The sequence below is a fragment of the Pelodiscus sinensis genome, chromosome 1, assembly GCF_052426305.1.
Source record: "Pelodiscus sinensis isolate ZL-2025 chromosome 1, ASM5242630v1, whole genome shotgun sequence".
Taxonomy (NCBI): Eukaryota; Metazoa; Chordata; order Testudines; family Trionychidae; genus Pelodiscus; species Pelodiscus sinensis.
Genome location: NC_143052.1, coordinates 44,372,219 through 44,388,685, shown reverse-complemented (window position 1 = coordinate 44,388,685; position 16,467 = coordinate 44,372,219). Strand labels below are relative to the sequence as shown.

The window sequence follows — 16,467 nt, the reverse complement described above, 5'->3', positions numbered from 1 at the left end:
ACTGTAACTTTGAGGATTTGTACTGATGTGCTCACAGAATCCTGAGAGAGCTCAAATAGACACCCAGTATAAAAATAATTTAGACATAAATCAACAAATTGTAGTCTGTATAATTTTAGATTAAATATTCACTTCAATGTCAAAATTAAAATAATGTTTTCTTAAGTATACATGGATGATTTTTTTCTAATTATGGTTTCTTTCCAAAGGTAGTAACAATAGCTGCTTTTAAAATGGTCTCTTTTGTTTGCTTGCTTTTGCAAGTTAACATGTACATTTTTAAAGTTACTTTAAATCATAATATTTAGAATGCTGAGTAAAACAGTCAGTTTTAGAGGGTTAACTACAAAAAAAATAAAAACAGGCCCCACACAATTATATTTGCGATCTTTGCAGGAGCCGACCATTTGTATCTGGATCCAGACTTTTAAATGTTAGGTCTCAATCCTGTAAATACTAATACACTTGTTTTGTCCTAATATGTGAATATTTTAACTGGCTTTCTTAAATCATATTTATGCTAATGTCATTTCAAAGCAATAGTTTATAAGAACCCTGTTAACTGCAACAATTTACCAAGCATCATGATTGATTCCCCATCTCTAGTGATTTTAAAATCAAGCTTAGATTTTCTTTGTAAAATATAGACTCTAGTTCAAAGGAATTAATTCACAAAGTTCCCTGGCCTGTGTTATGCAAGAGATTGGACTAGATGATCACAGCAGTCTTTTCTGTCCTTAGAATCTCTTAATCTGTAATTTCATACGTTTAGTAACATTATTAGTAACACCTTTTATTGGATATAAGAGCCTTTTACAATTCCAGTTTACTTGGCACTATTTATGCTTGTTTACTTATATATTTTTCTTAGCTTAGACAATTAAATCAATGAAGTCATTTGCACTTTAAGGTACTAAACCTCTTATGCAGCCATGCTCTTTTTACATGCGTGGCTGAATGCCAGCTTTAGAGTTTGAGACTCGCTGAAGTCAATGGCAAAGCTCCAATGTACATTAATGGTGCAGAGTCAGAGCTGTAATGCCATTGTGTCTTGGTTTCAGACATATCCGTGATTTCATAAGTTTTTTTTTATGTGGAAACATTTAGTTTTACAAAAACCTTGTTTTAATAAAATGTTAAATTTGGAGCCAAATTTAAATTGACAGCAACACTTTAATTCTACACTTCCCACCCCCCTTTTTATTTCATAGTGACGTCTAGGCATGGCTTTTTCTTGAATGTTATACTCAGTAGCATCTTTTTGCCGCAATGTCCCAAATACAGATATAATTGACTGAAACTGTGCTGAAAGCTGCAGTGAGTATTACTGTACTCAAAACAAATATATATATATATATATATAATTACACAAGAAAATAAACTGAATTTCCTAGATAATGCCAATAATTCTTATCTGTGCAATACCTTTTTAAAAGTTGTTTATTCTCAGGCTCCTCTGTAACAAAAGTTTATTTATGGTTGGTACATTTAGATGTCAAGAAGCCAAGATCTATAGCTATTTTGTGTGATGCCCTTTTCATTCAGTACCCATTTCATCCGACATTATTAGCTCATGGTTGGTAAGGGGCATTATATTCAAACATATGAAATTTCAGCTTTTTAACAATACATCTGTGTAGAACTACTCTTAATTCTACAGGTATCCTGTTGGCATTCAGTGTTTCCTATAGACAACATTTGTTTTAAAATATATCATTATTAATTCATCTTTTTTACATTTACTGCAAATCTTTAGCATATGCTATAAAATCAATCTAGTTATTAATTAAATATATGAATAGCACTAGTAATTATAAATCATGCAAAATATGTGAAGAATATATTTCATATAATAACTTAGCTTTTTCAGTCACCAAAGTTTACATGTTTTTGTTTAGACAGTTTAGTTCCTTAATATTTTGTTGTTCCAATTTGTAATTTAAAAATAGAACAGTTTATAAATATGTGTAATATTAAGAAGAAACTTGTGTAATTCAAGAGAGATCTCAGAAGTTACAGTTTGCCAGAATATTCATGTATGTGATTTGCAAGAAGAAAATTGCAATGTCAGGAAATAGAATGCCCAGTTTTTATATGATTGCTAAATTTAAACCACTCCTTCCCCCCCAAAGAACTTAACATTAGAGATACTCTTTAGTAACTTTTTACATTGGGGAAGTCTGTGGCGCAGCAAGGACTTGAAACTTACTCTCCCAAATCCTAGGCTAGTTCCCTAACCCACTGAACCTTCCCACTGTATGCTGCATGGTGGCAAGTCATCTGCATAATAGACATCCCCACCTGCTTGAACAGCTAAAGTTAGAACTTTAGGGCCTGATCCATAGCCCACTGAAGTCAAAGGAAATACTCTTGCTTGCTTCAGTGGACTTTGAATATGGCCATTTGTGCAGCATTCACTCTAGGTGTGTGTGTGTGTGTGTGTGTGTGTGTGTGTGTGTGTGTGTGTGTGTGTGTGTGGAGTACATAAGAATGTGAGCTGGGTAGTGCATTATCTTGCACAGTGGCAGGACTATAGGACAAATTCTGCCCTTTCCATGATCTTGCAAGAACTTTGCAAGGGCTGACAGGAAAGATATATGCTAGTTTTATGTAGGAGAACTCTATATTTATCTGTCTGATAAGCCAAAACACCCTGCCACTTACCAAATATCTTTGCTTCAGGTTTCCCCTCTATACAGTTAAGGCCACCTCTCTGCAAATCCTTGTCCTCATCAAGGTGGCAGGAAGAAGCTCTCAAGGTATCTAGGACCCAGCAGTCTTGTTTTTTGCAGTTGCATTCTCAGCCTCTACTATATTTTTACAGATTAAAATTAAACATGTCCATAGCAGTGTCAAAATGTTCCTAATCCTGCACAGGTGCTTGGCACATGAGGCAAACAGGGCTTAGGCTGCCTGAATAAACTTGTGCTTCCAAAAGCTAGGCTAGTGTAACCAGAGACAGAAAGTGACAGTCGTCTCTTTAGAAGCCTCATTCCTGTTGTTTTGCCTTCTCTGCTCCTGACCACAGCCTCACACCCTTGCATGATAAGTGAGACCAGGCAGGTCAAGCAGCCAACCATTTACCACAACTCCTTTGATCTACTCCCACAAGTTGCAAAGCACACAGTGACAGTTGCAATCTCTGATATAAAAAGTTATCAGCGGTAGCATTTAGCAAAAAAATGAGAAGTCAAGTAAGAGACTCACATCTGAAAGTGGGTTGACAGCAACAGAGACTGAACTAATGTTTCTCCTCAGAAAGTTACCGCAAGTTACATACCTTCAACTGGTTTGACTTACAGCTCCTATGCACTCACTTATCAGCATGAAGTTGCCAATGTGTCTTCCGGATAACGTGGCCCAGATTTGTTCAGTTGTGGAAGGTAGTGAGTGAATCTGAGCCGTTATAACTATTGTAACCTGCCCCACTGCAAAGAGTGGGTTTGGGTATGTGCCAGCTGATTCAGGCTTGCTGTGTGGTTTTCTTTGCTATGTTGTACACTTACTCTCTGAGGTTGTGTCTAGACTACAGGGTTTTGTTGACAAAACTGGACTTTTGTCGACAAAACTATACCTGCATCTACACTGCTGCTGAGTTCTGTCGACATAACGTCGACAGAACTCAGCTGTTTTGTCGACGGCTGTAAACCTCATTCTACAAGGAATAATGCCTTTTGTCGACAGAATTCTGTTGACAGAAGGCGTTATTGCATCTACATTGTGCTTTGCGTCTACACTGTCATGTCGACAAAGCAGCTTGCTTTGTCGACAGAACTGGCTGTAGTCTAGATGCTCTTTGTCGACAGAAGCTTTGTTGACAGTATCTGTCAACAAAACTTCTGTTGACAAAAGCCTGTAGTCTAGATGTACCCTGAGTGTTGTGGAACAGCAGTACCCTAGCTGGTTGGTAGTGTGCAGAGTGTACCAGAAGTTCAGAGACATGCTGGAGGAGCTCCAAGCACTAGGCCCTTCAGTCCAGTAGCAGGGGTAGAGAAGTGGTGGCCCTACAGATGGGTGCCAAAGGTACTTACTCCAGGCCACTGCTCTCCTATAGGCAGGCACACATTGACCTGCAGATCTCCCAGACAGAGTCCAGTCCTCTTGTCTAGCACCAACACTCCTCAGTGAGTCCATATGCTTATCTGCCATATACAGGATACTTCTGGGTTTCTGCCTGATGTGACTGCCACTGGGCCTTTTGCCACAAACAGGCTGGCTCCCAGATCTTAAGTTGTCCAGCCTTTGCTTTGCCACCAGCTCCCAAGCTGCTGACTCCAGCATGTTGCTCTATCCAGATCCCTCCTGGCCTCTTGCACTACTTCCCTTTCATGTGCTGGAGAAGTTATGGATCCCTCTTTTGGCTGAATGTTGCAGTGAGGAAGTAACGCTGCCCAGTAAGAAGCCCATAGGTTCAGACAGATCTCAGAAAGACATGCTCATCATATAGGGATGTTCTAATGGGGTTCTGCAGGTACTAGGCCCACTGTTCTTCAACATTTTCATCAGTAGTCTGGAGGTAAATATAAAATCACTGATGATAGCTTTTAAGGCAGAGACTGGCAGGATGGTACATAATGTGAGGGCAGGGCAGTTATCCAGGGCAATCTGAGTTGCTTGGTAAGATAGACCCATTCAGCAAACTGTATTTTAATATGGTTGAATGCAAAGTCAGACCTCTAGGATCAAAGAATGCCATCCATATCTCCAGAAGGGAAGACTGTATTCTGAAAGCAGTGACTCTGAAAAGGATTCAGGATGTATAGTGGGCAGACAGCTCAACATGCAGTGCTGTGGCAAAGGCTAATGGGTTCTATAGATGTATAAACAGGGGAGCACTGAGTGGGACTAGAATGCCAATTTTACCTGTGTACACAGAGTTAGGGAGGCCAATATTGGAACACTGTGTACAGTTCTGGTGTCCATATTTACCATGGGACTTGAAAAATTAGAGAGTGCAGAAAAGAATCACAGAAATTGAGGGCTTGGAAAAAGTGCCTCACAGAGAAAAAGTAAAGATTAAAGAAGTTAAAGTAGAAAGAAGACAACCCATCCAGCGGTGAAAGTAATTCACCATTGGAACAAATTGCTAAGGAAAGTAGTGGATTCGCCATCTCTAATGTCTTCAGAACAAGACTGGATGCCTTTCTAGAAGAAGTGCCTGAGTTAAATATAAGCTATTGAGCTCAATAGAGAAGTAACTGGATGGAGTTCTTTGGTCTGTACAAGAAGGTGGACTAGATGATCTAATGATCCCTTCTGGCCCTAAAAGTATATGAAGATGATTTTGTGTGTCCATTGCATCCAACTAAAAATGTAGAAGGGCTAATATCAGCCTTAAAGGAATATAATGGGAAAGTCCTAAAAATTCTAAATTATAGTTTTTCCTGTTACTGAGAGATTCAAATAAATAAGTCCCATCTTAAATCCCGGCTTGACAAAGCCCTGACTGGGATGATTTAGTTGGGGTTGGTCCTGCTTTGGGTAGGGGGCTGGACTCAATGACCTCCTGAGGTCTCTTCCAGCCCTAGGATTCTAAGATTGTGTGATTCTATGAAATAAATAACCGCTCACAAGACTCTGTTTAATATTCTAATTTTGGCACTGCAGAAGCAGCTTCCAGCACCACCTGCAGGGAGGAGGATAAAGTAAGAGAAACTACCCTTGTAGAAAAGAGGATGTCAGATACAGAGGCCAAATTCTGGCTGGCTGGCAACGTTGGTTTGCATGTGCAGAGCTGTGATCTGTTCCCAACACAGTTCTGCCAAGAAAAGCCCTCCACAGTACATACTGCTAAACTGGCAAAGGTGCACTTCTACTAACAGAGCTAGTTTCCCCAGAGTGGGGATGAGTGGGTTGCAGTTGACACCAGTGAAATCTTCCTAGAACTGGCCCCATGGGGCCTGAGCATGTTCAGGTCTCTTCAACACCTTTCAGAGCCCGAGGGCTTTTCTGTGTGGCGAGCTAGTGTGGAGCAAGCCAGGGTGTGATTCTGTGGAACACTTGCTGGCCATACACTAAGTCACCCTCTAGATCCTGCTACTAGCCACTACAGTTTTCTAGTGCATTTTGACACAGAGCGTTTGAAACAGGAGTATGTCAAAGTGCAGTAGGGACTGTTAAGTGCATGGTGCCAGAGGTTCCCTAAATAGAAGAACTAGAGGTCACCAAATGAAATTAATGGGTAGCAGGTTTAAAACAAATAAAATAAAGTTCTTCTTCACACAGAGTGTAGTCAACCTGTGGAACTCCTTGCCAGAGGATGCTGTGAAGGCTAGGACTATAATAGAGTTTAAAGAGAAGCTAGATAATTTCTTGGAGGTTAGGTCCATAAAAGGCTATTAGCCAGGGGATAAAATGGTGTCCTTGGCCTCTGTTTGTCAGAGGCTGGAGAGAGATGGCAGGAGACAAATCACTTGATCATTGTCTTCGGTCCACCCTCTCTGGGGCACCTGGTGCTGGCCACTGTCGGTAGACAGGATATTGGGCTAGAAGGACCTTTGTTAAGGAAGTATGGATTGGATAAATGGACTGGAAAGCGGATAAAAAACAGGCTAGATTGTCGGGCCCAGCAGGGAGTCATCAATGGCTCGATGTCAGGTTGGCGCTCGGTTTCAAGTGGAGTGCCCCAAGGATTGTTTCTAGGACTGGTTTTGTTCAACATCTTCATTAATGACCTGGATGAGGGGATGGATTGCATCCTCAGCAAATTGGTGGAGGACAATAAGCTGAGGGAGAGGTAGATACATTGGAGGGTAGGGATAGGGTTCAGAGAGACCTAGACAGAATAGAGGATTGGGCCAAAAGAAATCAGATGAGGTTCAACAAGGACATGTGTAGAGACCTGCACTTGGGACGGAAGAATCCCAAGCATTGTTACAGGCTGGGGACCCACTTGCTAGGTAGAGGTTCAGCAGAAAAGGACCTGGGGACTACAGTGGATGAGAAGCTGGATATAAGCCAACAGTGTGCCCTTGTTGCCAAAAAGGCTAATGGCATATTAGGGTGCATTAGGAAGAGCATTGCCTGCAGATATAGAGAAGTGATTATTCCCCTTTATTCGGCACTGGTGAGACCACATCTGGAGTATTGTGTCCAGATCTGGGCCCCCACTGCAAAAAGGATGTGGACTCATTGAAAAGGATCCAGCGGAGGGCAACCAAAATGATTAGGGGGCTGGAGCACATGACCTATGAGGACAGGCTGAGGGATTTGGGCTTATTTAGTCTGCAGAAGAGAAGAGTGAGGGGGGATTTGATAGCAGCCTTCAACGTCCTGAATGGAGGTTCCATAGAAGATGGAGAGACATTGTTCTCAGTAGTGATGGATAGCAGAACAAGCAGAAATAGTCTCAAGTTACAATGGGGGAGGTCTAGGTTGGGTATTAGGAAAAACTGTTTCACTAGGAGAGTGGTGAAGCACGGGAATGGGTTACCTAGGGAGGTAGTGGAATCTCCATCCCTAGAGGTTTTTAAGTCTCAGCTTGACAAAATTCTGGCTGGGATAATTTAGTTGGGGTTGGTCCTGCTTTGGGCAGGGGGGTAGATTCGATGACCTCCTGAGGTCTCTTCCAGCCCTATGATTCTATGATTCTATATCAGCACCTATAGCTAGCTATAAGCTCTCCCATTGACATAGCACTGTCTAGGGAGGAGGATAGGTTGGTATAACTATGTCACTTGGAGGAGTGATTTTTCACACCTTTGTGTGATGTATTTATACTGCTAAAGATCTGTAGTGTAATCTACATCTGAGGAGCCAAAGTCGTATTTTTTAAAAATGGAATGGGCATTTAGGAATCTAAATCTCGTTGACTGTCTATGAGACCTTAGCACCAAAGTCACTTTTGAAAAAGGAACTTAGGCACCTGAGTCACTTAAGCACTTTTGAAAATTCTACTTCTCATCTTCTCTGTCTCATTTTTGTGCCTTACCCACTTGAATCATGCTTCCATTCCTAGCAAGGATTGGCTGGCACAAGGGAGGAAAACTAGGAATGAGCCCAAATTAAAACAATGGATCTGGACATTCCCAACTTTTTCAGGTGAAGCAAGAATACCAGTGTTTGCTAACTGGGAAAGGAACTAGTACAAGAGCTAGAAATACTATTTTAAAGCTTCCAAGATGACAAAAAATTAAAAATTATTAAAACCTTCATGAGCAAGAACTAGAGTGTCTCATTAATTATGCTGTAAGAGTACCTTAGCCAATGACAAATATATATAGGAGAGTCTAAATACATTTTGCTTTTTTCCAGGGCAGTGGATTGTGCCTTGCCTCAGCTGTTCTGACAACAGAACCTGTGACTGGCGAGAAATAACATGGCAGCCACACAACTGTCAGTATTCGGTCCTGACTAAGCCAGAGCTCCAGCAATGTGTAGAAGGCAGAAAGGTATGCAACCAATTTAGCTTTTTCACCTGCTGTTTCTGTATCAGAAGATAAATCATCCACGCCTATTCACACTGAACTTCATTGTCCTGAAGTTCTTTACAAATGGGAAGAAAAATGCATTGTGATTCGTATATAAGAAAAATCACTCTTTATTACATTGCTAGAGGAATGCTGAAGAGGTTCAAATCATAGTGACAAACAATGGTTTTGTAGACTTGAACTGCTTATAATGTATACTTTTATACCGCCATTTGATGTAGACTTTCAGTTGATAACAATGACATTTCCAGACATAACAGAAAAACTTTGTATGAAAAACCTGTAGTGCATTTGGCAGTAGTAAGCATGTAAGTCTCACAAGTGAAAAATAATATGCACTGTTTTAGAGACTGACACATTGCATGCAAGCTTTGTTTCCTCTGCTGTATACCTAATGCATGGCACTGCTTGTGCATACTAATCTTACAAAGTCTTCTTGCACATTCTTTTCTTATAGTGAAGCTTCTAAGGTGATTGCTTGGAAATACAGTGTCTTCTTAATAGGCATGCTATGACTGTGTGACATTTGAAAGAGATCTCTGAGCTGAGACTCAGGTACAGTTACTGGGAATACGAGAAAGTAAGTAATGGCTATGAAGATTTTTGACAATATATTTCGTAGGTAGAAAAAATGTCTTTTGGATTAAGCCAGAGACCTGATCTTTGCAGAAAAAAATTGTAATCACTCTTGTGTATTTTAATTCCTTCCTTTCTTCTTGACTGACCACTTCTCAGCAAGCACAAGGTCCTTCACTGCTATCTGACTTCTTTCTCCCTTTGTTTTTTATGGTATAAATCTAGCTGCAAGACAGGTTCTACTGTCAGTTACACCCACATAAATTGGCTGCACTAAAGCCATTTCACCTGGGCCAGGTACTGTGGAGCAGTGTTACTGGAAGTATTGTGTGGAAACACATTAACTGGCCGCCACGGTTTGTTTATTTACTGGCGCCATGGCCACGGAGCCTTGCGGTTCCTATTGGCTCCATTTCATCATTTCTAGCCAAGGGGAGCAGTGGGAAATGGCGTGGGCTAGGCCACCACTTCCTGCAGCTCCCCTTGGCTAGAAAGGACAAAATGGAGCCAATGGGAACCGCAAGGCTCTGTGGCCATGGCGCCGGTAAATCAACAAACCGGAGTGGCCAGTTAATGTGTTTCTGAGAGTGATTCTGTAGAGCACTTTCAGAAACACTGCTGTGGAGAATACTTGTTCATAATTTTATGGTGCTTGTAGCTCCAAATGTCCCCTTTCATAGAAGAAAAGAGGGTTTCGGACAACTCCCAACAGAATTACTCTGACGTTAACTTGGAGCAATTACTGCTGAATGATCTAGGACAGGCTGAGGACCCTCTCAGCTGGAGCAATGTTATGGTAATACATGGACAGTTTGCAAGGAAATGGGGTTTTTAAAGTTAAAATACACTTTTATACAAGTGTAAATACATATTTGCCATATTGTTGCTCAGTCCTGCGCTACTGGGCCCAATTCCAATCTGAGTAAGGGTATGTCTACACTACCCCGCTAGTTCGAACTAGCGGGGTAATGAAGGCATACTGCACTTGCAAATGAAGCCCGGGATTTGAATTTCCCGGGCTTCATTTGCATAAGCGGGGAGCCGCCATTTTTAAAACCCCGCTGGTTCGAACCCCGTGCAGCGCGGCTACACGGGGCTCGAACTAGGTAGTTCGGACTAGGCTTCCTATTCCGAACTACCGGTACACCTCGTGGAACACAGTCACCTTTGGAATGGTTGATGTCACAAGGTAGACAAGGTAGATGGCTATTTGTTCACATCAATAGCCCACCACAAGTTGGCAAGAAAAACAAAGGTTGTAGATGCCAAGGGAGTAGCATGTTCCAAGGAAGATGCATTCCTAGAACTCAGTTGAGAAGTGTACAGAGTGCCCAGTCACCCAGCATCTGACTGACCAGTGCAACATCAGATATACATTGTAAGATCATTACTGTGGCTTCTTCATGTTCCACAGGGAATGCAATTTTTAAAATGCAATAGAAAGCTGCTTAACATTTTATTCACATTTCTAAAATACAGTTCTATTGTATTGTGCCCATCCTATAACTTTGCTATAAATAAAACCTAGAAAAGAAATGGGTTTTAGTTTGTTTTTTCTTACTTCAACCTAGTTTTATTTCTTGTATTAAATTCTGTGTGTATTTCAGAGGTAATTTTTAAAATCTAATTCACTATGTTTTCCAACGATCTTTTTTTTTCTTTTTCTTGTCATTGACTATTTTTAACATTTGTACCTGTGAGTTGGCTTGGTTACATGCAAACTTGAGACTGCCTGTAGTGAAAGAACAAGATACAAATTTCATTGTAATATGAAAGAGGATATAAATTCCCCCAGACAGGTTATAGTGAGTTTTATTTGGTTAATGGTGTGTTAGCAGCACTAATCTATCACATGTTTGCATTTCAACACACAACAAACAGGAAACTGATCTAAATTTTTGAAACCAAGGAAGATTTCTTCAGGGAGGGTTTCTCATTCAGCCAACTTCTAGTACGGTGGTGGGCAACCTGCAACCTTAAGGCCACATCAGTGTTCTGTGTGTGGCCCACGAGACATTTTGTGTGCTGTAGTCCACAATTACACTGGTTTCCATCTGCATAGTTTTTTCCTACTAGTGTTACTAAAGTGACATAGATTTAAAGTAAGGGCCCGTGAAGTGAGGTGTGTGCTGATTGTACACAACATTGAATATGAGAGCCGTGCATTTCTGTGAATTGAAAGCACTGCTGTGGTTCAGTCAGCACATCCTGCAAATGCTAGGTATACAAATGCAATTAGCAAAACTACCCTATCTAGGAGACCATCTTGATTGCAAAAATCTTGAAGTCACTGAGACCAATTCACTAACTTAGGTTATCCATTTCCAGTACTGTACCTGTAATCTCTTCACCTTTGAACTCCTGGTTCGGGCAAATTGAATGCAGGCTACATTACACAGTAGATTCGAAGTGCTTGGGGAATTACGTGTGCATAACCTAATTATATCAAAGAAGTGTGCAATCAAAACAGAGGATAAATTTGTATTACATCTATGTGACATATCCCCATATAACTGTGTGGTTAATGAGCTTTCTCTATAAGATTTATGAGATTTATTGAAGCATAACAGTAATTATTGTACAAGGTAACTTTTAAAAGATGTCTTGAGAAAGAGATTCTAAGAGGTAACTAGCCATTCAATTAGCAAAGCATAGCAATCTGTCCTAAATAACCAGGAAAAAATGTTTATTTTGTTTATCATTCAAAAATACTATTCTGAGTTTAGCCCTGTAATAAAATACCTGAGAGCCATGTGTAATTCAGAACAGGAAATATGAAAAGGCAATATTTGTTGAAGTACTTGAAATTCAGCTGTTAAAACAGGGACTCTAGCTTATGTTTTCTGAATAATGTCTTAGGGTTAAGTGGTGTTTTGGACTTAAAGCTGTTTAAATTTCTCAAGTGTGGTTAATTTATGATAGGTCTGGCTAAGAAGTAGAATTCCACTATTCTTACACAATTTTTTGAAGTATGTTTGGTCATAATGGGAATTTTTCACACTAAACCTTTGCAACAGAAAATACTGAAACACATCTGTCTCTGCAGAAATATTGCACTATATGAAGTAAAAATATGATCCTGTAGTCCTCATTCAGACTAAATTCCCATTTGCTTGAAGACTACAGGGCACAATTGTAAAGAAAATGAGATACAGCACACTGTAAACACTGAATGATTCATTCATTAATGTCACACAGCTAAGCATACAATCTTATACATAGACCTTCTGCTAAGGTACTTCCATTATATGCTTCAGGTCAGGTGCAGAACTTGGGTCAGCTGATGCAAGTGAAATGAAGTAAATGATGCTATGTCTCACACTCTCTCTCTCTCTCTCTTGGATCCCTCAAATCGAGAATGATTTCCTCTTGGACACCTATAGCAGCTGAGTACATAAATGAGAAATCAGGCCGCAATGAACACCTCAGGCAGTGAGTACATGTGAGGTCTCTACCTCTGTCGGCGCCAACACCAATGGCCCTGATGCAGGCCCAGTCACGCTCCTTGTATCAAGCTCTCTGATCTTCATGGAGATGTCGCTTGATCTCAAAGTGTCAGGCACAGTTCTTGAAGCCCTCCAGGTTACCTGATCCTTCACCTGCCTCTCCCAGGTGTCAACGTCAATGCCACCCTTTACCAAGGTCGTATTAAGGACGTGCTATTCTGTGGCTGCTGCACACTTGATTACATGTGGGGCTTACATTCTGCCAGAGCTGTGTGCAGTCCAGCTCTGGTAAATATATTCACAGCTCTGGGGACCCACAAACCAGTTTCAGGAGTCCACAAGACCCTGCAGCTGAAGCTGAGTGCACCTCCCACAGGCTAAAGATCTGAGCCCCGGCAAGCCTGCCACAGGGCTGAAGCCCCCAACGCCAGTGCCTCTTGCAGTACTGAAGCCTTGACCCATGGGCTTCCCTACCCCTATTCCCCATGAAGCTAAAACCCTGAGATCTCTGCCTTTCAGCTGAAGCCCAGAGCCCTGCCACACCCCAGGACAGAAGCACATACACCCTCAGAGAAGAAGTCTGAATAAAAATAATTATGCAATTTATTTTTGAGAGGTCCATGCAATTTATTTTCATGGTAATTATGATAAATTAACACATGGAGAGCAGCAGGAGCCCTTTGTAGGCTGAAAGACGACGGATATGGGCAGCTGACACAGACTGTTAAGCCAGTGCATCTTTCTGGAGTAATCAACAAGGGTAGCAATTGCTAGGTAATCACACCTGATATATGTGTATGGTTAAGTTCTGCATACAATGCTCAATTTCCCTCTCGTGCGTCAGAAAATTAAAATCACAATTTTTTCCAAAGAAAGAGGAAACTCTCTAATTGAGAGGCCAGTGGGGAAGTTAGTGACACTGCTGTTGTTCATTAGGACAAAGACATGGTGCAGAGCATCTCTGATGAGCAAGAACATGACGGTAAACCAGAATGTGGCAGGAGAGACCTATCTCCATGTTAGTCAAAAATCGGGGGGGCAAAAAAGATTTTTGTAAAATAGTTAGCTACAAGGTTTGTTTTTATTAGGAAAGGTAAACTGGGTTGCAGCATCTGTGCAAATGTAGTCTTTAGGAGTTATAAGCAGAGGTTAAAGCTTGGGCTAATTCTGATGTTTCAAGCCATGAGGACTGCAAATTAAACAAATGAAGTCTCTGAGGGAAAAGATCTGTGAGCACAAAGTCTCAGAGAATCACAAAGCTGTAGAAAATAACCAGTATGGGATAGAGAAAGTACAAAGGCCATTGCAGCAAGGGCATGGGGAGTATTCCATGTTGCATACAAACTGGTGAAACAAAATCATTCCTCCTACAGTTTTGATACAGAAATTGACCTGCAGAAGTTAAATGAACTAAATATTGAGTGAATTCTGCACTCCAAGGTCATTTGCATTTTCATACACTAGCACATTGTGGAAGAAATGAAGAAAACTATTTTAAAAATATAAGATCTCATACGTGCATAATCATAGTAATAGGGATGAGTTAACTACTTGGAGCCAGGCTTCCACTTTTATCACCTACATACAATTTTCAGCAGGGGAGATGAAGAAACCTACAATCATGTTTGTTGACCTAATTGAGCTCCCAGCCACTGATGCCTCAACCATTGCCAGAGACTTGCTGTGAAAATTGGTTGTACTGGGATTCACGAAAGCTTACTTGAAGGAACACTTGGTGCCTGTGTTGGAGCGGCAGTTGTGCTAGGTCAGAAATATGAAGTGGTTTCTCTGATACAGCTGAGTTTTCCAAAGGTACTCTCTGTACCATGCCTCCCCAAAAGCACAAGGGAACTCTAAGAATGTGTGGCATCTTTGCATGTAGAAATCATGACAACTGGGTGCTTTCTGGAAACACGATGGTTCTCAACAAGAAGCTGTGCAGTGAAAGGGGTCAGCAGAGCCATCCCTAGGGAAGTGCAGGGCCCAGGGTACCCCTCCTCCCTCCTGTGGGCCCTTCCCTGCCAGTGCTTAAAGCCCTTCTCTCTTCCCCAAGCCCCGCCACTGCTTCATCCCCTTGCCAAAATCTCCCTCCCCAAGCAACATGAGCTGGGGGATTACACAGGGCTCTGATGCAGAGGGAAAGCAGGGGTCACCCTCCCCACACACTCACTGCAGTAGTGGAGTGAACTAGCAGCCTGCTCCAACCTGTCATGCTGCCCTCTCCCACCCCGCTGTGCTCCACTTCACTGTGGTGACAGGAAGCAGAGTGCCTAAGGCCAGGATGCTTTACTTCCTGCTGCCCTGATGAAGGAGAGCACAGTGGGCTGGGAGAAGGAGGTGGGACAGAACGGAGAAGGCCGCCAGGTGCTTTGGCTCCCACCACTGCTGCCACCCCATGCTGGGCTCCCTACGTAATCTCATGGGTTTTGTCATTGGATGGTTGAGATGGTCACCTCAAGGCCCCCCAAAGTGCAGGGTCTGGGGTGGCTGCCCCAAACTGTCCTGTGGACAAGATGGTTCTAGTAGTCAAAAGAATTGCCATGCTCTCTTTCTTTACTTCCAACAGTCAGTGGAAGCACAAGGTTAAAAAAAAAGACATTTTCTGCAGACTCCAGACGCACCTGCCATCTACGTCATTTGTGCCTAAGCTGGGCATACTTTCTGATGCTCTACAAAAGTTAACAGAATTCTCCATGGAGCTAGAGTCCAGAGAAATCAATATCCAAAGTGCAAAAGACAAAAGTTTGAGGCAGATTTGTGTGTTTGAGCAGAGAGTGCAAGAACCAGGGGAATAAGAGAGGCTTTTGCAAGAAGCCAACGTTGTGCTGGAATTTCACTGAATTTAATGTGAACAGGTTTCTCACCCAAGAACATAATCCTGATCCCTTTGTGATCATCTCCAAAAGTGCAGATGATAGCAATGCAGCTTTCCATTAGCTTGGCAGGACAGCCTCTCATAATGTTCAGTGCTGTGTCGTGTGAGATCCTCAGTCAGGAAATGAAGACATGTTGCAGCTGATCTCAGGAGCAAAGACAGAGGGAAAAAGTATGAAAACAACATGATATAGCTGCGGAGTCTCCTCAAGTAGCTTTTTGTTTGCCTACTACGCAAAGGTGGGGCACTGGGGAGTCTAGGAAATACTCTGAGAATGTATGCCCTGATTGTGTTGATTTACTGAATGCTGGTTAATTGAAACTCCTGGTTAACTGAGGCTCATGAGTGTTTCTAAGGATCATATTCCACTCTTCACTAGCCTCCTCTTCCCCCAAAGCTTCAGCTAAAAGAACGCCAACTTACCAAAGAGTGGCTGCTTTGAATATTGTGCTCTGAGAGTCCCATGTTCAGAACATAATAAAGCTTGACAAGCTTTACAGAATGGGGATTTCAAAAGGTTGTGCTAGTTGGTGATAGGTCCTTTAAACCCTGTAGTGCACATTAACCTTCATTTCATTGTTCTAAGTTCAGGATCTTCATAATGTGACTGCTTGCACTGTCTACAGAAATCATCCAGCAAGCTTTAAAGTCTCTGCCCCAAGGTGGTAGTCCTGTAAGATTTCACATTCTGCTGGAGCAAATGCTTCACAAAACCCGTTTCCAAAAGATTTCAGTTGTTCTGTGAAATGATTAGCTAGAATCAGAACAGCAAAACAAGGACACTGGACTTCAGAAAGACAGGGAAATTGTAGGGAAGATCCCATGAAAAAACCAGATAGGAAGAACAGGAATTGGCAGTTCTTAAAAGATGTAGCACTAGAGACTCAGCGTCAACTTATACCGACATATTGGGTATGTCTAGACTACAGGCTTTTGTCGACAGAGGCTTTGTTGACAGATACTGTCGACAAAGCTTCTGTCGACAAAGAGTATCTAGACTACATCCAGTTCTGTCAACAAAGCAAGCTGCTTTGTCGACATGAGAGTGTAGACGCAAAGGACAGTGTAGATGCAATAACGCCTTCTGTCGACAGAACTCTGTTGACAAAAGGTATTATCCCTCATAGAATGAGGTTTACTG

The 16,467-nt window shown here is 41.7% G+C and overlaps 1 protein-coding gene across 5 annotated transcripts in view; it reads left to right on the top strand.

Moving 5' to 3' along the window:
• The window catches only part of CPED1 (cadherin like and PC-esterase domain containing 1), a 211,074-nt gene that overhangs the window by 178,003 nt on the left and 16,604 nt on the right, over positions 1-16,467 (top strand). For 4 of the 5 annotated variants that reach the window (XM_075928925.2, XM_075928905.2, XM_075928915.2 and 1 more), the window contains one exon: positions 8,254-8,390. In XM_075928925.2, coding sequence (XP_075785040.2) covers positions 8,254-8,390 — 137 coding nt within the window. Of the gene's footprint in view, positions 1-8,253; positions 8,391-8,886; positions 9,010-16,467 lie in introns of all 5 variants that reach the window. The other variant, XR_012903743.2, reaches the window with a different exon arrangement.